The sequence below is a fragment of the Sebastes umbrosus genome, chromosome 3, assembly GCF_015220745.1.
Source record: "Sebastes umbrosus isolate fSebUmb1 chromosome 3, fSebUmb1.pri, whole genome shotgun sequence".
NCBI lineage: Eukaryota > Metazoa > Chordata > Actinopteri > Perciformes > Sebastidae > Sebastes > Sebastes umbrosus.
The window spans coordinates 13,217,750-13,241,373 of NC_051271.1; the positions used below are offsets into that span (position 1 = coordinate 13,217,750).

Sequence of the window (23,624 nt, forward strand, 5' to 3'; positions counted from 1 at the left end):
TTCGAAGCTAATGTTTGGGGGGCTTTAAAGTGAGGTAAAAGCTCCATTATGTTGCTACAGATTGCTCAGCGTCTTCTATCAAACTGGTCAAACAGTGGACACTGAGGCTGAAGTTGAAAAAAGAAGTGCATTTATTATTGAAAATTGATAACTTAAACATCTGACCAAAAAGCAAGATCTGTCCAAAAAGCCTTTTTACAGATGATTTACATACAACAGCCTTGACTTGAATTTTCTTTAAGAATGTTTTATACACACTGTGAACAAATGGTGGCTTAAACTAACTTAGAGGGGAAAAAAAATAATACAATTAAAACATACTTCACACTATGGCAAAAAGGAATGGTAACCAAGCCAACGCATCGTGTAATTCAAATCACAATGCAAAATGGTGTAAGGCAAACGCAGTCCCGACTGAAGCACTGCAGGTACCGTCCTCTCGACTCTCACAAGTATACAAAGAGCAGCTTTGAATGACGAATGATGCTAACCCATTAGATGTATACGTGCCATTTATGTCTTGTTTTGATTTGTCATAATATTGCAATACCCCCTTAGAATTTCTCATACAAACACATGGGCAGAGTGTATAAATATATTATTACTTATAAATTAATTAAGTTTAAATTAATGTAAGGGGTAGCTTCATCTTTTGGTTTAGAGGAGAGACAAATAATACATGAACAGAACCACTGAATCACTCAATCCTCGCACTCCAAAGGTCCATAACAAACAAACATTTTGGAAGATAGTGCATACGGCTTAAGGTTAGCTGTGAGAGGAAGAAAAGCTTTTCAAAAAGCATAGATGAGATTGCAGGGCCACCGACCTGATGTTAGGAGGGATAAACTCGTTGATCTTTGCGTGACAACTCGGAAGAAAGTCAACGATGGGAAGAAACACAGATCGCCTCATTCTTTCAACAGGAGGGTGCTTTGCCACGACTAAGATGCAGCGATGGAAGTTTTTGCATGGTAAGCATGTGGAGGAAGTGAGTAAGAAGAAAATGTGATGCTTGGAAGATAAAGATTAATACTTTCATGAGTGCTTGGTACACGTATGCCAGCTTTTAGTTGCACTTGGTTTTGCTCAAATCTCTTCTCAATGGTTCATCTAAACCACACTTTTTTTGGACTTTCAGCATTTAGGATTTAGTTCCACAGAATCGCCTCACCCCTCCTCCATATTAACAGACATCTTACAGCCAGCAGACGAAACAAAAAAAACGTCCTTTTCACTGGTCTCACCAGAGATGATACTATAATACTCTCTTCACCTCAGCTCTATTAAGTACTATCCTTAAGGAAGGTATGCTCAGGGGTGATTGTTAGATAGAGGCTACTTCTCTCTGTTGTTGCTTTCGACAGCATCAACAAAACATCAGACAAGGGCATTCAGTGACGTTCTTATGCAAATGAACAGCACTCAGAACCATAACAGATGATAGTAGTTGCCGTCATATTTTGCAAATCATTCAGAAACAGATTATGTGCGTCAGTGGAAGTATCCCTGAGGTGGTCTGGCCAAATCTCTGGTTTCACTGATCCACAGTTCAAGGAGGTTTCAACTTTGCTTTATATGAAGAACTGTAAAACGAGGGGTCTTGTCGTTATGAAAAAAGAAAAGAAAAGCTGAAGGGTCAGATGGCAGAGGAAACAAAAGTTGGCGAGATGTTGGTACAGGGTTTGCTTGAATGTCATTTCAAAGTCCAAAGGATGTTTGTGGTGATGAAGAAGAGGAAGCTCTAGTTGTTGGGGATGCTCTGCAGATACGTGAGGATGTGCTGGATCTTCACCAGGCGTTCTTTGAGGCTGGTCATGGAGAGGACAGACAGCTGGTACCGTGGGTCGATAGGCAGAACAGCCAGGAGCCACCAGCAGCACGCCGGACCATTAGGAGTGGCCTACAAGAGAGGAGGAATAGTGTTAGACCTTTATGTGTCATTCAGAGAGTTTTGTGCCGCTACATTCTCGTTAATACAATTTATTAAACAAAAACTATAAACATGGATTTAAAGGTGCTAAATTTGAAATTCAGAGCATTAATATAGCAGCAAACAACTATTTGCTATGTAAACATATAGAAGAGTAATGTCGCATTAATGCAACTAGCGATTTTGAGGTTGTAGAGGACTCAGTTTTAAAGCTAGAGTGACGGTACTGGTATCATATGAATCTAGAAAACCTAATCCATTGGTACCAACCATGGCATACTAGCTTGTCATGAAGGAGGCTAAATAACGCTCCATACTTACACTAAATTTTGGCAAGGAAAAACTGTCATGGCCATTTTCAAAGGGGTCCCTTGACCTCTGACCTCAAGATATGTGAATGAAAATGGGTTCTATGGGTACCCACGAGTCTCCCCTTTACAGACATGCCCACTTTATGATAATCACATGCAGTTTGGGGCAAGTCATAGTCAAGTCAGCACACTGATACACTGACAGCTGTTGTTGCCTGTTGGGCTTGCCATGTTATGATTTGAGCATACTTTTTATGCTAAATTTGGGTTTCTGGACAATATTTGTCATTGTTTTATGTTGTTAATTGATTTCCCATAATAAATATATACATGCATTAGCATAAAGTAAGCATATTTGTACACTCCCATGTTGATTATTAAATACTTGACAAATCTCCTTTTAGGTGTTTGACCTGGTAACAAATATGTGATTAATCGTGATTAAATATTTTAATTGATTGACAGCCCAAGTTAAAACATAAATTACCTTTTAGGGTTATCTGCCAGAGGAATGCATGCCTGCGTCAGAATTACGGCTGAAAAAAGTCTGAGCCAGTTACAAAATGTGCTTAACACTTCTTAAGGTGGAAGTGAATGGTGCTTACTACGTCTGTGCTACATTTTACATTTTAACACTTGGCATTAGTCAAAGAATTGCTTTTCTTGTTCCCTTGAACAAACATGTTCCGAAATTAATCAACACCAAAAATCATGGTCGATGCTTTCCTCTTATAGTGTGTGTGCACGCGGATTCTCTTCATGACACTCTTCTGACGCAACAGGGCCGGTGGGATTAGGTATGAAGCACCCATAAAGCTCTTTAGCCTATATTGTCAATGGACTCCGCCTCGTGGTTGTCCTAAGAGCGGCGCCGTAATCCCTTTCAGCGCTGCAGGCTACGAGCCAGGGCTGAGCACACAGAACAACTATGTTCCAGTATTAAGACCTCTAAAGCAGGTGAATCCATGGTAATGTGGGTTTCCCCAAAAGGCAAGTGTGTCATGAGTTGATCCAGTTTCAGACTAAGAATCTGCAGTGTCAGATGAGGTAATAAAAACTTTACAACCCATGCAGTGTTTTGAAGAAAATGACTGCTAGAGCTCAGCTGATACTTGTTCTGAGAATAATAATAAATGATAATATGATGATTGATTGGTGTTCCTTTGATCATCTGGTTACTTGATAAGTTGTGACAACCACATGCACTGGAGGTAGGCAGTTAAACAAATGACTTCTTGTTCTTAAAGGACTCTGCATCACCGTCTGCTGAGCTGTGACGTGATGCCAACTCACTGCTGCTGAGTATTTTCATAAATTACAAACTATATAAAAAACTCCTAAGTCACTAACACCATAAATAATTCCTATTAGTTCCTATTCTGGAAAGCCAACACCTCAGGAGAAGTTTAATTATGCACAATTTATAATTTTCCAGTTTACTAGTTCTAATTACTCATTTTAATAAAGCCAATGGCAGCCTACATTTCAACCCTCCAAAATATCAGCTACGTTTGTGTGATAAAATAAGACAGTAAATGCAAGGAGACCACTGTATTTGAAGTAAATCCTTGATAAAAGAAATCAAAAATATATTTCTTTTGTTTGTCTAACTACAGTGGCCTTCGGGTAACGTATAAACTTGAAGCCAGAGTTTGGTTTGTCCGTTCTGGGCTACTGTAGAAACATGTCGGAGCAACATGGTGGACTCCCTGAAGAGGACCCGCTCCCTATGTAGATATGAAGGGCTCATTCTAAGGCAACGAAAACACGATTCTTATTTTCAGGTGATTATACACTAAAGAAAACATATTTATTAATATCATTATATTCCATTTCTGCCAATAGATTCCCCTAAATGTTACACACTGTTCCGTTAAACAACCTCAAAGATCAGTGGGAATATTGTTGGCTAATACCTTTAGCCTGATAATCTGGCTCTGACTCCGGTGTCTACAGTCTAGGGCAGAAATGACTCTACAACGATATTTGATGTGTAGATGGAAGATTATACTCCTTTAGGAATCAGTTCACAATATAGTCCTTTCATAAACTAGGCAAAGGAATAGGTACATATGTACAGATGGAAGTAGAGGGACACTGTGCTGGGTGTTTACCTGGATGTCAGCTTCTCGTTCTGGCATTGGTCCAAAGTGCTGCAGGATCTGGTTGTGGAAGTGGATCTTGAGGTCCTGGAACCAGACGCGGGCTTGCTCGTACACTGCGTCATGCAGATCTTGTAGTTTCTCCAGCTCCTCACTATCCTCCACCTGACAAGAAAAGAATGAATTCGCCTGGTTATTTGTTTGTTTAGACACAGCAGTGAGCCATCTTCCTTTTCCTCAGTGTATGCCCCCATCACCTGGGTTTACCTTCTGTTAGTAGAGTAAATTTGTTATGACTAGAGACATGTTGCGCACTGAATATTTCATTACGTTTGTACTACGTGAAAAATTAAACACTTCGTGATGGTGATTTGCACGACAAGACCTCCAAGAGTTTAAGAAAAGCAGAGAAAAGTTTGGGAGTTCACTCTTTAAGGCTTTGAAGAGTTTTTTTGAAAATACTTTCATTTAAAAGGAATTGGCAATGTCAATAACTCAATGTCAAAAACAAATCCACTTTAAGTGACACCCCGCTCAAAAATCAACTCCTATAGACTTGAAAGGTGGTTTTATAGTTGAAAACACAGATTGTATGATAATAAAAGCACAACATACTGTCGATAATATCATTCAAATGATAATTATTGTGGTTCTTCTTACCCTGTTGTCGCCCAAGTGCTCAATGTCAGCAGTGCTGTAACCATCCTTCTTTCCTCTGGACAGGACCCGGAAGCGTTTTCCTCCAATGGTGTCCACTACTGACCGTCCATCAGGGAGGAAATGGACACTCCTGATGGTCAGGATGCAGCCGTAATCTACAAACCTGCAGGGAAGAACACAATTTAGTTTTTGGTTTATTTAGACAATTGAGTTTTGGCAGTTTGCAGTTGTTCCTCTGATGTCCTAAAGGGAATCTCTTATCTAGATGTCTGGTTTTAAAGGTCCTCTAATATTGTAGTTCATACAAAACCATGTGCTTGCATGCTTACCCTTTCTGGGGGTCATTAATACACATCCCAAACTGCTGCGTGCCCGCGTCCATGCAGCGGCGAATCATGAGGCGGTAACGTGGCTCGAAGACATGTAGGGGGCAAGGCACGGTGGGGTAGGCCATGGTACACACAAAGATAGGCACATTCTTCGTCAGGCTGCACAGAGGAAGAGAAGTAGAGAACATTTTAGACCCTTTGAAACATCTGATGATGAACATTGAAATCAACAAGGCCTGAGACAGTAATACTTACTCAGAAAGCTCTCTGGTCTCCTCCAGATGAGTTTTAGTCCTCTCTGCATACTCCTGACTCAAATACTGTTTGATCAGCATTTCCAAGACAGTCGTCACCATGTACTTCCGACATGCTAGATACTGGAGACAGCAGGATATGAGTTAATGATCAAAACAGGAAGCAAGGAACACATATTTCACTTAACACAATAAGATAAATATCCAGATTCAATACATTTAAAGACTAGTCTCTCACCTCTTTCAGGCTCTCTTTACAGAGGGGACACTGGGGCGTATGGTCCAAGCAGCGTTCCAAACAATTTTTGCAGAAGGTGTGGCCACATGGTGTCGTCACAGGCTCATGGAACAACCTGTATTCATCACAGAGATGCAACAATCAGTGTTGATTCTGAAACCTAAGTCATTTACAAGTGTACAAACATGGGATGGCACGAGAACCAATACTTCGGGACCAAGTCGATGGCAAAATTCTGAAAACGTGACGGTACTCGTTTTTCTACAGTACCATATGTACCAGCAGGGCTCGAAACTAAGAGCCTCCCGTCGTCGAGATAGATAGAAAATATGTTAAGGACGCAGTAAACTCACTATTGACCCACCCTATTTTTTCCATGATAATGCTACATTGTGAACAACAAATCTGTGTTGAGATCGGCAGGACCAGAGCTGGTAATGTTAGCTGTTAGCAGCCTTGAAGCAGCACAGATCTGCACCACTAACATTAACGGGAGGCGCTATTCATTTATATCATGATACATTCAGGCTCTATTCAGTAAAAATGACAATTGGGCAAAGGTGAATTCTAACATTATCATGATGTGTTCAAATGTAATCTTGTAAAATGTAGTTTTTGGGGAGAAACTTGAATAAATACAGTTGTTTGAAGGAGATATTTTTACAGCAATATGAAATAGATAATAGAGAGGAAATTATGACCAGTTTAACTTCCAAACAAAAAACAGTATGCCAACAGTGATAAAGGAGTGAATGTTGAAGTACATGGGATTTATCGTTTTACTTTTGTTTTTTACTGTGGTATTGAGAATCATGGAATTTCACTGGTATTGGTATCGACTATTACGTTTCTGGTATCGTGACATCCCTAGTACAAACTGCATTTTAAATGTGTACATTTAGTGTGCGACCGTACCTCATGCAGAGAGAGCACTCCAGGTCATTGGGGTCCATCAGGTCTTTAGGAACAATTCTGCAGATTTTAACTTTGGCAGCCTTTTGTTTGGAGCCTTTCCCCACACCTAAAGTCAACCAGAGAGAAGACGGCATTTCAAAATCAATTCTTTCTGACATAATTATGGTGCTTAAAATGTATACTCAACCCATCGTACATCATTCCTTCAAAAAGTCTGTATTTAAGTTTCCAAATAAGCTTATTTTTAGGCACCATTGTAGATATGTTCTATAAGTTCTTATGTAAGATAGAAACAGAAGAGATTTGACTTGGAAATTAAAATATAATACATAAGGAAGAACAGAAAGCAATACAATGGTGGGATTGGCCACTGACCTTGTCTTTTAAGCTTGTTACTTCCACTGTTCACAAAGCAGTGTTCTGTGTCTGACACTGACAACTTCCTCTTCAGCACGCCACCCTTGTCCTCGTCTCCTAGCTGAGGAGCAGAGCAAACTCTCTTCAGCCCTTCCTCGCCACAATTAGAGCCATGCATCCGTAGCGAATGAGCTCTGCTCAGACCGGGCCGCTCCAGGCTTTCCAAGCGTTTCTGAATAATGCCAAACAAGTAAGAAGATGATTATAGATCCTCATAAACACGTGGCGACACAAGCATTGAGGCAATTCATTGATGAACAATATGATATCATGACTCAGTCTGCTAGTACCTCCTGGCTGTCCAGATGGTGGTGTGCCGAGGCGGCGCGGACCTGGTGTTGTCTTTGGACCGGGCTCTGTGGTTGAGCTTGGGCATCGGCCACGAGGGTTTTACTTCGCAAGTGAGGTGACGTGCTCTGTGTTGTTTCCCTCAGGCCGACCTTGACATTCTCATCAGCGGGGGAGAGCAAGTCACACAGGATCTGTAAAAAAAAGCACTCAGTTTGTCAGCCAAGTCTTCGCACTGACAGGCAGAAATTATGTTGGCTCAGGTTTCCCTCGTAAAAGAGATTAAAGCTCAAGGGATTTCCTGGTTTGATAAAGGTTAAATAAATAAAAAGAAAATATGTGTGAAATGTGTTTGAAATGCAAAAATATTTAAGTGCTTGAAATTGTGTTTAAACAACAAGTTTTTACGTTTTTTCAAGGCTCGACCCATGCAGTGTGTGGTGACGGAAATACACACGTTTTGTCCTCTATGCACAAAGGGGTTATTGACAAAAGATATAATTACACAATACTGTGAATCCAATTTCATAACAAAGACCAAGAGCAAACTTGGTCATGATAATGTACAGTGAGAGTGGCCTTTTTCTATGTTCAGATTAGATATCAGCATGACCTCCGTTTGACCTCAGTGTATATGACCCAGTAGCAGAGACTATTAACCATTCCTCCCAGTTCAGCCATTTTAAACATAAGTATCCCCTTCCTTTATATTTGAATTATTTTCCTGCTAACTTGTGTAAGAGTGATAAAGTTGGGTTTTTAGTTTTAGCATCTTAATCTTTTTACAACTAATGTGTAACCATATGCTCAGCATCATTTAGATGCCTTGTCATCTCTTCGTGAGGGCAACAAGGATGCAGGCTGTCATTTTCAATTGCATTAATTTGCTGTTTTCATTATGTGGGTTTTGGGAAGACCTTTGAGACTATTTAAATGTGATTACAGGCTACACAAACTTAATTTGACATGTTATTGATGCACGCTGATGTAGAGTGATGTCTAGCCTGAACAGTGTCTCTTTCAGGATCAGAAGGAATTCAGACAAGATGTTAATATAACCAGCATCCCTTATCAACAAGTCAATTTCACACACTTTATACCAAGTGAAAACTGGTATGAGATGACTAATGTGATTATGTATGTTTCCCTATACAATGATGATTCAGAGATGATTACACAAAACTTGAGCAGCAATAACAGCAACTGAAAATAGTTTCATCATAAAATGGCAACAAACTCACTTTATTCTGAAAATGTATGTAGTACTGCATGCATGAGTTGACTGCGTGGAACTTACGTAACCACAATGTTGTGGTCAGTCTATTAAGTGGCACTAATGTCATTACAGACGGAGTCACAAGATCCCGACCCACTAACAACTTACGCAATTCCATGACCGACTGAGACTTATGGTGCCTTCAAATAGGGCCGTGTTTACCGTGTTCACGAGAAGAGTCCATGTGAACGCTCTCCTCATGTGGTACAAACTGCATGGGATTATCATAAAGTGGTCATGTCTGTAATGGGGAGGCTCATGTGTATCCATAGAGACCATTGTCATTCAGATATATGACGTCAGAGGTCAAGGGACCCTTCTGAAAATGGCCATGCAAGTTTTTCCTTGCCAAAAATTTGCGTAACTTCGGTAACTCGGTACAACCTCCGAAAGATCGAATAGCAGACGGGTGCGATGGTGGGTCGTTGGATATTTAACAGATTAATTAAAGATTGACAATGTGATTTGGAGAGTCGATACAGTATCGCACAAAATAATATTGCGATAGTCGTGTATTTTCTTACAACCCTACTTGAGTTGTGACGTGTTTGTTGACGTTATCAGAAATAGCGGAGGCCATGGAAGTTCACTTTTCGGTGCATAATAAATACACTGTAATCTTAGTACTATAGAGTTTTTCTTCGTAATTTTATAATATGTCTGAGTAAAATGTTGATATTCCTCATTGATACATAACGGCCTCATCTTTTTCCTCTGTCATTATGCCTTTGGAACTGCTGCACAGCTATTTCCCTCTGGATAAATACAGTTTTATCTCATCTTATCAGAAAGAATGGACAAACTTTGTGGCTGAGGAAGTGGAAGTAAACATTTAGATTTTGTCTATAAACTGTTAAAAGTGATAAATGCTCTGACTGATTGAAATCAATACGGATCAGCAGAATAATATGACCGACCTCTGTAAATAATCTCTGTCAGCACATTCCAGACACATTTTCTATGCATAGAGGACAAAACACAGCAATATAAGGGGTACCGTCATCAGGATGCCTATAAAAACACAGCATCTCTACATTGTTTTCGGTTAAACTGTTTATTTAGTCGTAAAGCTCGAGCGGGATTTTAAGATCCATGCCATGACGATATGTTCCATTAAGTCAATGTAGTATAACAGCAGATGCTAGCTATAAAAACAGAACAAATGGCTTTGTGCAGTAAAGATAATCATGGTTGAGCTTTACGTTCCCGGCTATCCAATCAAACAGTTACGACACTCATATACCGAGGTTCCTTAAAGCAATGGTACAAGTTTTACTTAAATCTTTAGCTTACAGTGTATTGAGGCTGGCTCCCCCCTGCCTACTTACAGTGTGACTCAACTGACTGACACTTTAGGATGTCTAATATTTTGTCTTTTTCTCTTCCCACATTGTCAGCAGACTAATCATAACTCTTAAATTCTCTCACCTTTTCCACTTGTCTTTTAGCACAGGGGAAGTCCTCGTCTACAGCCAGGCATTGGAGGAAGACTTGCAGAGACTCGTCCACTTGGCCCATCTCATGTAACACCACAGCTTTCCTAAACAAAGCCTGAAAGGACGGAAAGAGAGAAATTATACTTCTGTAGCAGCATTTATGTTTACACTGTGTATTCACTCTCATGCTTAGTCCCTTTAACTGCGGTGTACACAAATACCAGATAGGCTTGCCGCGGTAGTCGGTGTTACCAGTGTTACACGGTGGCCGGAGAGGCCAGACACACAGCCATCCGACGGTAAAGATCAAAGTAAGCGCTCTACAGATATTGACCGTCATCTTTTCTTGTAAAATTTCCAGTGTAATCGGTAACACCGGTGTTGTCACAAATTTATTAACCGGTGGGAAAATGTCCTCACCGTGACATCCCTAACGCCAGTCCATCTTTAAACCTCTAACAACTTTGCTCTTGCTAGAAGGTGTTCATGCTTTACCTGCATTTTAAGAACACAAAATTCAAAATCAGGCTGAACTGTTTTAAAAACAGCCAGACAGAACACATTATTCTTATATACAAACAAGAGTGGCAGTTTTGTCTAAATTAAATAAATCAATATGAAATACGCAAGTTCTTTTACATAACGTACTTTGCACTACAGATAAGAGAAATTCCTTAACTTCCACCCAGACATTTGGTCTCCTGTTACTGATTAAATAAACGGCTTTGACCTTAATCGTTGCATTCTCAGTTGTGGTCTAGAAAACCTCATGATACACTTTTGTAACTTCTTTAGCCTATGAGAAGGCCTTTTATACAATACTAAAAATAGCAGGAGGTTGTTAAAAATATGCCTTGAAAACAAACAAACAAACAAACAAACAAACAAACAAACAAGGTCACCACTAAGAAATTAGACTATGATTCAATAAATTCAACTTCAAAGACATGCATCCAAAATGAACTTTTAAAGGGGAACTACGCCCATTTTCAAATTTCATACATGTTATTCCAATAATGTAAGACAGTCCAAAAAATATTAGTGAACATGAACAACTCCTAATCCAAAAACTGGAGTGCTAAACCTCAGATTTGTGATGTCATCTGGTATTAAGTGTGGAGCTGCTCCACAGACGATCAACTTGGGAGTTATAGTTGACACTGAGAGCACCCAGGGGAATCTTTTGAGAATATGGGAACATTTTCTGTTTCACAACTGACAACATTACAATAGAATAAAGCTCATTTAGGTATAAAAAATAAAACAAACATCCTGTGGGTCCATAAAATCAGTCTCCCACTCTAAGACTTCCTTCTCTGGTTCCTGGCTTTGAGAGAGAGTAGCTCATGTTCACAAATATTGATTAAACTTTCGTCGGCCATGGAAACAACATATTGGAATTCTTAATTCAGGTGGTGTTCCCCTTTAAAATCTGACGTCTGTAAAGTGGCTTACAATTAACTTGTAACTATAATCCAATAACGTGACTGACACGGGTGCCCCCGATCTGTGGCTTTGTGGGTGGCAACCTTAAAATAACCCTTTTCTTAGTAATGACCTGCTGACCGACATATCAGAAGAGACTGACTGGCAGATTGAACACATGCCAGACTCTAGTAAGTAAATTAAAGAGTACGATCTAGACCTGCCCTATGTGAAAAGAGAGAGATAAGATGAGATGAGATCATGGTGTGAGAGCATACGTACACACAACCTGGTGATGCCAACATCCTTACAGCACCAACAAAATACCTGCTGTTTAATATGATGTCATATCTCACGCTGATTATCCTCTCATCATAAAAGGCACAACGATATGTCTAATAGAGGAGATTTAAAATAACATTTCTGTAGCATGGGATAACAAATGAGTGCAGTATCAGTGAGTGACCTACTTCAGCAGAGCAGCTGGACAAGGGACTGAACTCTGTGTCCTCCAGAGCCAGACGGTACAGTTTGAGAGCCATGTACGCCTCTGCCCGAGACAGTCGCGCCACCTCTGTCATCTCTGGATCTGCAGGAGACATAAGGAAGACATTTTTTTTAAATTTTGCTACAAGAAAAGGTTTTTATTTGAGTATTTAACTTAAAATATTGGAAAGCACAGCATTAGTTTAAACATATCATTCAATCATGGGTTACTTAATACACAAGTAAAATTATACTGACTCATCAAATTGTCTATAATTTAATGAGCAAACCTACATCCTTTTCAACTCGCATGGGTAGCAAGCACACCTGAATATTGTGACGTTTCTGTCCTGTTTCTCAGGTTGTCAGGTGGTAATATGTCTCTATTACTAGGGCTTTCCTCACATCCACCAAAGAAATTCTTAGTCGATCAACACTCATCCGATTTTGTCGACTAATCGATTAGTTGACTTAATCGACAGAGCTGTAAAACTGAGGTTACTCCTCAAAGAATCTCACAAAAGCACCACTCTAAATCTTGTATTTAGCAGAGATGTGCTCATACGTTTCTTGGAAATAAGTCATTCAGCATGAAAAAGCATAAAAAAAAATGACTAATCGACTAAAGAATTCTTAGTCGACTAAGACCAAAACGACCGATAAGTCGACTAATCGACTAAGAGGGGGCAGCCCTGAGGTTTACGTGGTTTAAGTGCTTCACAGACATAAAATCAATGCAGTCAAGAAATAGAAACATAAATAAAAGACAATGAATACAATTTTTAAGAATAAATAAATGAATAAAAGCATAAAACAAAAAAGAAAACCTTTAATTAAAGGACATTTTATGACTTTTTAAAAGAGGAAATAGCAGTATATGCAAAAATGTTATTTCTATTAAGACAATTATGAATACTATTTTATGTAATGAACATCTCTGTGTTGAATAAATTGACAGCCATACTTTAAAAGGAGCCTACAAATCACAGGCTTGTGCAGTAGCCTATTCACATACTGATAGTTGTTATTTGCTTACATATATTCTATTATATATATATCTATTTCTTTAACTCACTGTCAGTCAGCATTTGGAGAATATATTTCTCCTACCTCTTTATGCCACTTTTCTGCTCAGCTTACGAAACTCTTAAGCCTTTTAGAAAGTCCTCCTTCTTATTCCTAACAGTTTTTCACCCTAGGAGCTCTCTTAAGATGCTTTGTGAATAACTTTCATCTTTAGCAGGACTTCATAATTCTGGGAATATTCTTCAAATTTCGTCACTAGGAGCAACTATTTGCACAAGGAAGCTCTATGAGTACGGCCCGTTTCTGTCCTGCTTCTCAGGTTGCCTGCAGCATTGAGGACCAGCGCTGTCAGAAGCAGGTGGTACGACTCTAATTATTACTGCCACAGTGGGCATCCTTCACCCAATGTCAAGTGACAGAAAGTGCCACACCAGTTACCCTCATTTGACCTTTAAATAGCATGTATTACTGCTTTTTTTCTTTCAATTACTTTTCACCTTTAGTGGACAGAAAAGGCAGACAGGAAATAAGTGGAGAGAGGAGGGGGGGGGAGTATGACACGCATCAAAGGTCCCAGGGCAGAACCAGTGGACACATCAGCATAGATATCGCGGATATGTGGCATGCACTTAAGCCATTCAGCTACCAGGGCTTTTTGGAAGTCTGGGTTACACAATGCAGGATTGTGTAACAATGCAGGATTGTGTAACCAAAATTTGCAAAGGAACGTAATGTTTTTACAGCCTTCACACAGTCACAATCTGTCCTCCTTAAGCAAATATTATGAGTAATAAAAAAATAAAAAGCACACAAGGTAAATGTGGAGGGGAGTAATTCAAGTTCATCTCTTAACTGTGGTATGGCATTCCATTGGTCTCACTTTAGGTTATGTCTTTCACTCAATATCCAAGGTTACATATGTGTGTTACATATGTGTGTTACATATGCGTGTTACATATGTGTTATATAACTTGACCCAGATTCCATGCGCGTTTCCATAAGCTCCAGTAAACCAGGGGAAAGTCCAGAACTATTTTACAGACATACTGTCAGACTACCAGACCTCTTTTTTTCAGGGTGTGGGAGATAAGACGTGAATATACACTGTGTTGCACATAGGGACTCCCAATCACCACATTATGATAATGATGAATGAAAATGCCGTTTAAAGCTTATAACCCCCTAACTACAATAGCATAACATGACTATATATAAGGAAAACACCATTGCTCTTTCTTGCATGGTTAGATGGAATTTGTAATCCAGTGGTTTAAGTTCAAAAAAGACTACAGCTCCGTTCCAAATCTTTTTCTTAAGTACGTACTGCAGCTGCTCTTACAAAGTACGTACTGTGCGTACAGTATGCATACAATTGGGACAAATGGTGCCTTCAAATGGGCGCCCCTCTTGTGGTATTCAAGACCTCATGTGTAAAGTTTCTGAAAGCTCCAAGTTCACCAGTTGTAACGTGTTTGTTGACATTGTCAGAAATGAATAATATATTGTAATTTTAGTCATATATTGTAATTCTTAGTAATTTTATAATAGGTCTGAGGAAAATGTTGATAATCCCAACTGCATAATCTTTTTCCTGTCATTATGCCTTTGCATTTCCTGCATTATGTTACCCACTTGCTAGCTTGTTAAATTATTAACCTCTGTGGCTTCTAGACGCTGTCAGTTAAGTTAATATTGCCGTTGCTTAGCAGCGGTGTTCTCATGACATAACCACTTGAACGCCAAGCACATCGTGTACACGACTTCCCATGTTGTAAACACGAGCTCACGAGTTTCACTTGAAGGCACCAATACTACTTTGTCATAATATCACACCTTGAAATTTGACCCTCTTGCTCATGTATCCGCTGCGCAGAGGATTGTGGGTCAGAATAGCCAGAAAAGCATGCTGGCTTGCATACTGCAAAATGCCAACAGATGTAGTCGGACATCCTGGAGGCATAGCGCATTTGACATACTATGTATTGAGATGTACCAAATCTGTTTCTGACATAATATGTATTTCTCTTGCAAGGCAGTAGCCATACCCACAATGCATCACACCATTATGGTTTGTGTTTTCAATTACTAGTTCCTTGAGATCTCCCTGGAAGGCAGGGCCATGATAACCACAAAAAGCCACCCTCTTTTCATCGAGGAATTGCTGCAGCCAGCTTCAAACTACAGGTCACCTCCGCTGGAACAGCTGGGGCGTTTAGTGCCTTGCTCAAGGGCACTGTTAGACCATTGTTGTTACCATTGTTGCTATTACTGGGATTTCTATCCTAAAAAAAAACAGCTTCATCACTGATTTGTTAACTTTTATGTCATCTGCCCCAGAGGTAGCCTAGTTTCTCTCATTGCATAACATCACCACTGCCTGGCTGACACTGAACCACCAGCCTCACCCACCAGGCCTCATAAACTGACCCACAAGTGACGCATTCAATCTCATTTAAAACATTTATGAAACTGCAACAGCCATAACAGTTATAAAATACAAAATGCCGTCCTTGGCAAGTTACAAAAGCATGCTGCCCCACTATGTGTCACGACCTGCCTTATACAACTTGCAACGTTTGCGCATGCGCAGATGGGGAAATTTCGTACACTGGACCAACCTACCAGATTTACACGACAGCTCATGGAGGAGGAGACTGACTGGCTGCGACCAGACTAGTGATGGGAATTCCGGCTCTTTTTAATGAGCCAGATCATTTGGCTCAGCTCACCAAGAAGAGCCGGCTCTTTCAGCTCCCAAACGGCTCTTCATTTTACCACTTCTGCCTTTTATAATTCAGCCAAATTTAGCTTTAGCTGTTTTGACCTATGATTAGTACGCGTGCACATATATCACTTAAATTATTCAATATAATTATACTAAACCTTCTAATTTCCAGAATACCAGTAATTTTACATGCTGCTTCATTTTCGACTGTCACTCATCTTGTCTGTTATTTGCGCACCGCGCTCCTCTCTTTCTCTCCTCCTCTCCCTCCTGCTCTGTACCTGTAGACCGTCAGCGCGCCACGCACCCCAGCCCCTCCCTGCTTGATGGTATGATCCTCGTCCGTCATCACGTGATTGGTCGCATGGACGCCATTAACACAACATTCAGTCAAAGTTAAGGTACGTGTCCACAGGGGCTGTCCCCACCTTATTGGACGAACGCTTTCCTTCCATTGGCTGCTGTTGCTCCCAGCTTTCAAACTGGAAACAGTATGGAGGCTCGTTTGGAAGCTTTCTTCTCTTATTTCACGAAAATAGTGTGTAAAATGTGTTTCTGAAAACATTTGAGGCGAGAAATAAGCCATGCAGTTGGGGAATCTGTCTTTATTTTGTATCAACAACGTTTATTTTATAAGATTCTCGGGAGTTTCGAGTCGCCTCGGACGCCCCGTGATTTGCATGGAGTAGACTAGCCCTCAACTTTATGCAAATGAGGAGCGGGCAAACCACGCTCCGTCTCTCGAATTGCGACGCCACGCTACTAGAATGCATTTCATGGCTGCTTACATAGACAATGAATGGGGACCGTAGAAAGCACGGAGCCTGTGGACACATACCATTTCTCTCCTCCTCTCCCTCCTGCTCTGTACCTGTAGACCGTCAGCGCGCCATGCACCCCTGCCCCTCCCTGCTTGATGGTATGATCCTTGTCTATCATCACCTGATTGGTCGCACTGACGTCATTAACACAACATTCAGTCACAGTCAGTGCATTGAGTGCCCGTGGCGCGGAGAAGATCATCTTATCATTCTGCGTTGAATTAATTAATTAAAAAGAAGAAAAAAAACGGCTCTCGGACGGGAGCCGGCTCTTATCGTTCACTTAAATCGTCACACTTTTTGTTTATAGCTTATTTTGTATATTGCATATTGGTAGAATTTAAATTTTTGTATTCTTATTTTATTCTAACGTTTTAACCTATTCTTTTGTTATTATACTGCTTACTTGCACCAACAAAACCAAAGCAAATTCCTAGTGTATACCCCTTACACCTGGCAATAAACACGATTCTGATTGTGATTCCGATTCTGATTAAAAGAGCCGGCTCAAAGAACCGACTCGTTCGTGACAGACACATCACTAAACCAGACCATTACAACACATTAAGTAACGGTGCATGGGCTTTTTTTTAAATGTTGGTCAGTAGAACTACCAATAATAAACCCCTCAGGGTCCACTATATCTCCAAACAAAGCCTGCTATTTCTAATCATGTTACTCACCACACTGAATCACATCTGTCGCCAGCGACACCGCTTCGTGGTAGCATCCTCTCCTACACAGCTCGTCCACTTCGCACAGCATTTTAGACTTCTTCAGCTCCTCCGGGAACCATTTGTCTAACAGTCCGCACAGCGTTACGTTCACTTTCTCCTCTCCGCTCACCTCTTCACCGCACAGCTTACACTTGGAGAGCAGCCGTCGTTGTAAACACCTTTTACAGTATGAATGTCCGCAGGCTGCGGTGACGGGTTCGCCTAAGAAGCTGCGACAGTTCGGACAGTCGAACACGTCGTCGTCAACAGCAACGGCAGCAGAAGCAGCAGCGACGTCCCGGCGACGACTCCGGCCTGAAACCGACTCTGAGTCCGTTTTCCTCTTAAAGTTTCGCAGGATACAGTCCACAAAGGTGCTTAATTGTTCTGGTCTCACAGTGCGGTACCGCATAGCCACAGAGAACAACCCAATGGCTTCTTTTAGGCAGTCTTCCGAGGCTAACGCGTTGGCTTTTTGTAGTATAAGTTGATGATGGTGGTCCTCCTCCTCCTCTTCTTCTTCTTCTGCAGCGATGAAGAAGGCGCTGCTTCTCTCCTCCGCTGCGTCCGGTTGAAGCGACATTATATAGCTTTTAAAAATATAATAAAGTGTTATGCAGATGTCCTGTTAACGTGTGTAATCATGTCTATAGCTGCCTCACAGTGTGTAGTGGATAGTGGACAGACTTTCTCCACCACGTCCGTTACATAAAAACACACACCGGGTCACGTGTTCAGCTAACTCGCGTCCTGATTGGTCAGAGCGGCTCGGTTACAAAACCTGTGTTACAAAGTTTCATAACTCCAGAAAAGGACGCAGTGAATTGAAGTTGATTGACTGAGGCCAGGTGCTGGTTACACTGTGTTCCTCCTGTTGGACACAGAGTCCTCTCTGCTTTATAACCTGCAACAGGCATATATAAAACAATATAATATATATCAAAAACATACAATAAACGACCTTGTTGGGCCTATTCATCAACACGTTTTTGAAAGCTGTCAGAAAGCTTACCCAGAATACCCCTCTCATATCTGGTTGTGTAATAAGGATTGTGTAACAATTTTCAATATAATTCATTTTATCTTACCTTTGCTGTGTCTAACTTATACACCTGTTTCACACATGTTTTTCTTTACTGTGCATCTCCTGTTTGTGTTAGCAAATGTTTGCACAAATAAACAAAGTGATATTTATATTAAATTATATTAATATGGGGATTATCTTAATTATCTTAACAATATATACATATATATATGTATATATATATACACACATATATATATATATATATTATTATAATAATAATAGTAATAATAATAATAATACTAACAATAATGATAGTAATATATATATTATTGTACTTGATTTTGTTTGTCTGTTTGTTTCCTTAACAATGAATAACAACAATGAAAAACAATGACAACATTTTTCCTGTACTTTTGTGTTTTTTAAAATGTGAAAACTAATAAACAAAGTGGGAAAAAAAATAAATTGCATACTTGATAAAGGTTAGTAAAATAACAGAGCCTTGCATATTGTCTAATTTTAAATTCTTTAATTTGTTCCTAAACCATTACACTCAAAGCCCCCAGGCCATGGGCACTTTTCATCTTTTACCTTTCGATACATTTTTTCTTTGTTTACTGTAGTGTACTGTAATACAATTTTATTCTATTCTATTTATAAGTCCAACTCTTCAATGAAATGTGTGGATGTACATAATGTAAAGGTAAAAAAAATTACAGATTGGTCCTTCAACTTTAGCATTTATTATCTGCCGTTTCTAACAGAAGTCCATGATCATATCCTCACTTCCAAACCCAGTTTAACCACAAGAGACGCTTCCTGCAGATCCGCTTTCACGACATGTTGCACTGTCTGCCACCTCCCATTAACACCTGTCATCTCCTGGAGTCATGCTGACCCCATAACCATTGTGCTGCTTTACACAACACAGAAGCTAAAGTTAGTATCATGTCAAATAGGAAATGGAAATTGCAAAAAGCAAATGACCGTACAAGAATATAACGGTGTCTTGATGCTGCTGCAGACCTTTTAAATGATCCACCAACAGGTCAAGGATGTAAATACTTTGATGAAATTTCCCTTTATGAAAAATATTATTTATTTGATCTAAATTTTAATTTTAATTAGTCCTTAAATAAACAAACAAATAAAACAAATTTAGTGTTTTTATATGTGAACGACACTAGTACTATAACAGCCTTCAAACAGGGTCACCTCTGTTGAGAAATTTGTGATAATTACCAATGAAAAAAAAAGCATGAAAAGTGTTACTTTAACTACAACGACATCAAAACAGCGCTGTTGTGACAGTCTAGAGAGCACGAAATCAAATTAAATGGCCTTTAGCCTTCATGGATTCTTCATTTGTTTTGCTGTGAACTGTGATCTTAAACATTCTGTCTATAATCGTGTCTTGTGAAGGCACACTGAAGAAATTATCAGTATTTCTACCACTGTTGAAGCTCCTCCATCTTTGTATGTAGTGCTGTCATCGCTGGAAAGGCCTTGCATAATATAGTTGGGGTTGTATGAGGCCAAACTGGGCGTCAACCTGATGCAGCTTCGTGTACTGTGGAGAGATCCTGTCCTCTAGTGATCAAAGTGGTACATTACACCTATAAGACAGTTTTACTGGAATATGTAACAATTTAAAGGGACTGTTTGTAAATCTTTTGGACAGACTTAACCAAAATCTGAAGAACTGAAGCGAGATGAGTTCTATGGAACACCGATGAGCCTAACTTTCCCCGGCATTTGAAGTATTGTAAACACCACCAGGTCTTTATAAACGCCATTCTAATTGATCCCAGCATAGACCGTATACAAAAAGTGGACGTAGTCACCGTGACGTCACCCATTGGTTTGTGGGCTGACCTTTTGAAGCCCAGAGTTCAGCATTTTTGGCCACCGCCATCATGCTCTTATGCAACCAGAAGTGACACGAGAGGGTGGAGCTAAGCACAACCGAACGCTGAATAAGACATTTTTGTAGGTGACCAAAAAGGTTACAATTAACTTTGAACTGAACTTTGAACTGAAAACACACTGTGAAAGGGTTAAAGTTCTAAGACAAAAACACGGACAACTCCCAGACCGGACAACGCCGTGGTAGCGACCTGTCAACCACAAGGTAGTACCGCCCTGAAGCATAACCTGCTGTATGGCCTATTTGACTCTAAATGGGATCATAATTTACTAAATGAACATCATGCTGTATTGAAGAAGACTTGAAACTAGCGATTGAGACCATAAACTCATGTTTACAATGTTTACTGAGGTAATAAATCAAGTGAGAAGTAGGCTCATTTTCTCATAGACTTCTATACAATGAGACTTCTTTTTGCAACCAGAGGAGTCGCCCCCTGCTGGCTGTTAGAAAGAATGCAAGTTTAAGGCACTTCTGCTTTGGCTTCACTTTTCAGACCCTGAGGTAGCCCACTGGTGGCGACACAGCCTAACTCGCCCTCTGCTGGCTATTAGAAAGAATGCAAGTTTAACTTTAACTTTAACACTTTACACCCCTGTGATCCCATAACAAGATGGTCTCTATTCTTATCATTACATTGTGTTTCTAGGCCATTGGCTCTCTGAACTTTGAGGACCTTCACTTATGCTCACCTTAATATTTCTTCCTAAAATGTATTTAAAACCTTAGGTTTAATTTGTATATTTTAATCATAACATTTACCTACCTTGCTAATTTAAAAAAAACATGCAGAAGAAACTCAATATATATATCTGCAAGACAGGTGTGTTTTTAGTGTCTTAGCACATTATTTTAATTCTGTGTGTTTAAGGGAGTGTAGAGCCAGTGCTCATACGGACCAGGATGTCTGTGTTGTTTTGGTGAGCATGCTGATTTTATTCCAGTCAACCACCAGAGAACAGTGTTGAACTGTAAAACAGACATTAAATTGTGACCTGTAGTTACATCAGTGACCCCTTGTGTTTGGCCTGAGACATTTCAACAAGGCGTCAGCTGGATGTGTTCAATGCCACACAGGTTAAATAAGGGAATATAGCAGATAAACATCTTGAAACCCAGGTGGAGATTGATGTACGTGGTACACACACTGCCATATCAGGACTGTGACACCACATCTGTGGGATTGAGAGTTGACCCCGCCATATCTGGGACACCAGTGATTAGGTCATTAAAACAACTAGACTGCATGTGTGAGTGTGTAGGTGTATGTACACCAACTTCATTGTTTGGAGGACAGGCGGACAGATATGTTTTTTTTCCTGCTTAAAAGCTTTACTTCCATCCTTTGGAATTTCTGGAATATGGAGATATGACGAGGAATGAGATGAGGTCAACTGTAGAAACACCGTGTGACTAAATTCTCTGTCGTTCTTTCCCATGTTGACTCTTAAAACACGGCGTTATCAACGATGACATACCATTTATGTTGCCACAACAATACAGAGTAATCCATCAGAGCATTCCAGTCCACATGAAGATGTGTGAGCCAGAGTTGCTGTCAGATATTTGGCTGATTTCTTGTGACCAAACACGACTACTCACTGACTGCTTATGTTGGTGCGTATACACCAGGGGAAACTGTTTTAACTGCACAATATGATGTGATAAATAAAACAAGCTGTAATAAGCAGGATATCTCTGGAGGGTGTCAACTGTTATGTGCATACATGCCAGACAAATGTGCAATGAAGACTAATGCGCAAGTAGATGCAGAGAAATGTGATTGTTTGCATAATTTCACGAGATAATTGTCCTCAGAGCCGGCCCTAACCAATTTGGTGCCCTAGGTAAGACCGTCATTCAACCACCAACTATTGTGTCCATACACTTGCACAGAAACTGCATAGCTTTATGTTTTTGAGATTAAGATATGCAGATCACACTTATAAGGAAAACTGTATTTCTCTAAATGATGTTGTAGGTTATTCCTGATGATGTGCCAGGGTGCAACTCAGAAAATAGGGCCTATTAGTAGAGATGATCGTCATGACAACTGATATTCGGGTGTCCCATCCTTGTTTTCTGTACATGACATAATCATTTATGCTCAGTGGATGAATATGAGGTGTAATGCTGTGGCATGACAGTCTGTGTTACAGTTGCAGTGTTTTAGTTTCTATTTTTTATTTTTTTTGTATATTGTTGTTTATACTTTTTTATGTATGTTCAAATCAAGTATAATCACAGCTTTTTTGTAATATTTCGAAATAATGAGCTAGAATTATAGCAGCAGGGGTAGATATGGAGCAAATATGATTCAAAAACGTATTTTTATAAAACGGTCACTATATCCTGACAGTAGTACATGAGACAGGTAATCTGAAAAAAATCATGTGCCTCTGTGTCCTCCGGTGCTCCTAATGGTATCTGCAAGATTTCACAGACCGAAGGAAAACAACCAATCAGAGCCGAGCTGGAGCCTGTCGTCTCTGAGCAGCTGTCAATCACTCGCAAACTCTGATCAAACGGTCAAACTAGGCAGCGCTGATCAAATATGAATCAATATTCTGTTACTGTAATGTCTATTTCAGTACACTACAAGATGTTTTCAGAAACATCTTGTAGTGTACTGTTTAACTGTAAAATGAGAATGTTTGAGACCCGGCAGCCATGTTGAGATCAGTCGAGGAAATACCAAGCTCTGCCTACCGGCCGGAGCACAGCCATTAGGAACGCTCTCTCTGAAATGAGCTGTGATTGGCCAAAGTCTCCCGTCACGGGCTAGATTTTTTTAAAGCCTGAAAACAGAGCCATGAGGAGGAGCAGAAGTCTAGTTTTCTCTCAGAACACTTGAATTACAATACGCTGAAAGGTTATTATGGATTTTTGCCAAATGATGCCAAAAATATTCTGCCTACTGCAGGTTTAAGATAGAAAAATAGTAACATTTATAATTTTGGAACTTTTGGCTTCCACCAATACTAGCATTCGCCTATACCGCCGGCTCTGATTGTCCTTTAGCCTTGTAGTTGGTTGGCATCTTTCAGTCTTACTGTTTTCATCTTTTATTTAAAAAAAAAGAATAATATCCGGTTCAGGTAGAAAATAAAACGGGAGATCCCTCACTTATCAAAATAAAATAAGAATTAAAAACACGTCTGGATCCAGCAATGACCTTCACACTGTTGCGTTGCATTATTGATGAATCCTTGACAAACTGGAAGAAGAAATGCACACACAGGGACGCGTGCACTTGCACGTTTGTATTCATTTATCAATGTGGGAAACCTTCTGCGTCTGATTCTCAAACAG

General features: G+C 39.9%; 2 protein-coding genes across 2 annotated transcripts in view; one reads left to right on the forward strand and one right to left on the reverse strand.

Annotated features, from left to right (window-relative positions):
• The window catches only part of cabp4 (calcium binding protein 4), a 44,925-nt gene extending 31,003 nt beyond the window's left edge, over positions 1-13,922 (forward strand). Inside the window, exon 10 of the mRNA XM_037764084.1 lies at positions 13,911-13,922. The gene's annotated coding sequence lies outside the window, so the exon portion shown is untranslated. The remainder of the gene's footprint in view (positions 1-13,910) is intronic.
• lonrf1l (LON peptidase N-terminal domain and ring finger 1, like) lies at positions 109-18,097 on the reverse strand. Its single transcript, XM_037764079.1, has 12 exons — positions 17,326-18,097; positions 12,055-12,173; positions 10,152-10,274; positions 7,450-7,641; positions 7,118-7,331; positions 6,743-6,848; positions 5,828-5,942; positions 5,591-5,712; positions 5,336-5,494; positions 5,007-5,169; positions 4,359-4,511; positions 109-1,903 (listed from the first exon to the last, which is right to left on the reverse strand). Exons 1-12 carry the CDS (start codon positions 17,939-17,941, stop codon positions 1,745-1,747), a joined length of 2,241 nt encoding a protein of 746 aa, XP_037620007.1. The 5' UTR covers positions 17,942-18,097; the 3' UTR covers positions 109-1,744.
• Positions 18,098-23,624: the final 5,527 nt, after the last annotated feature.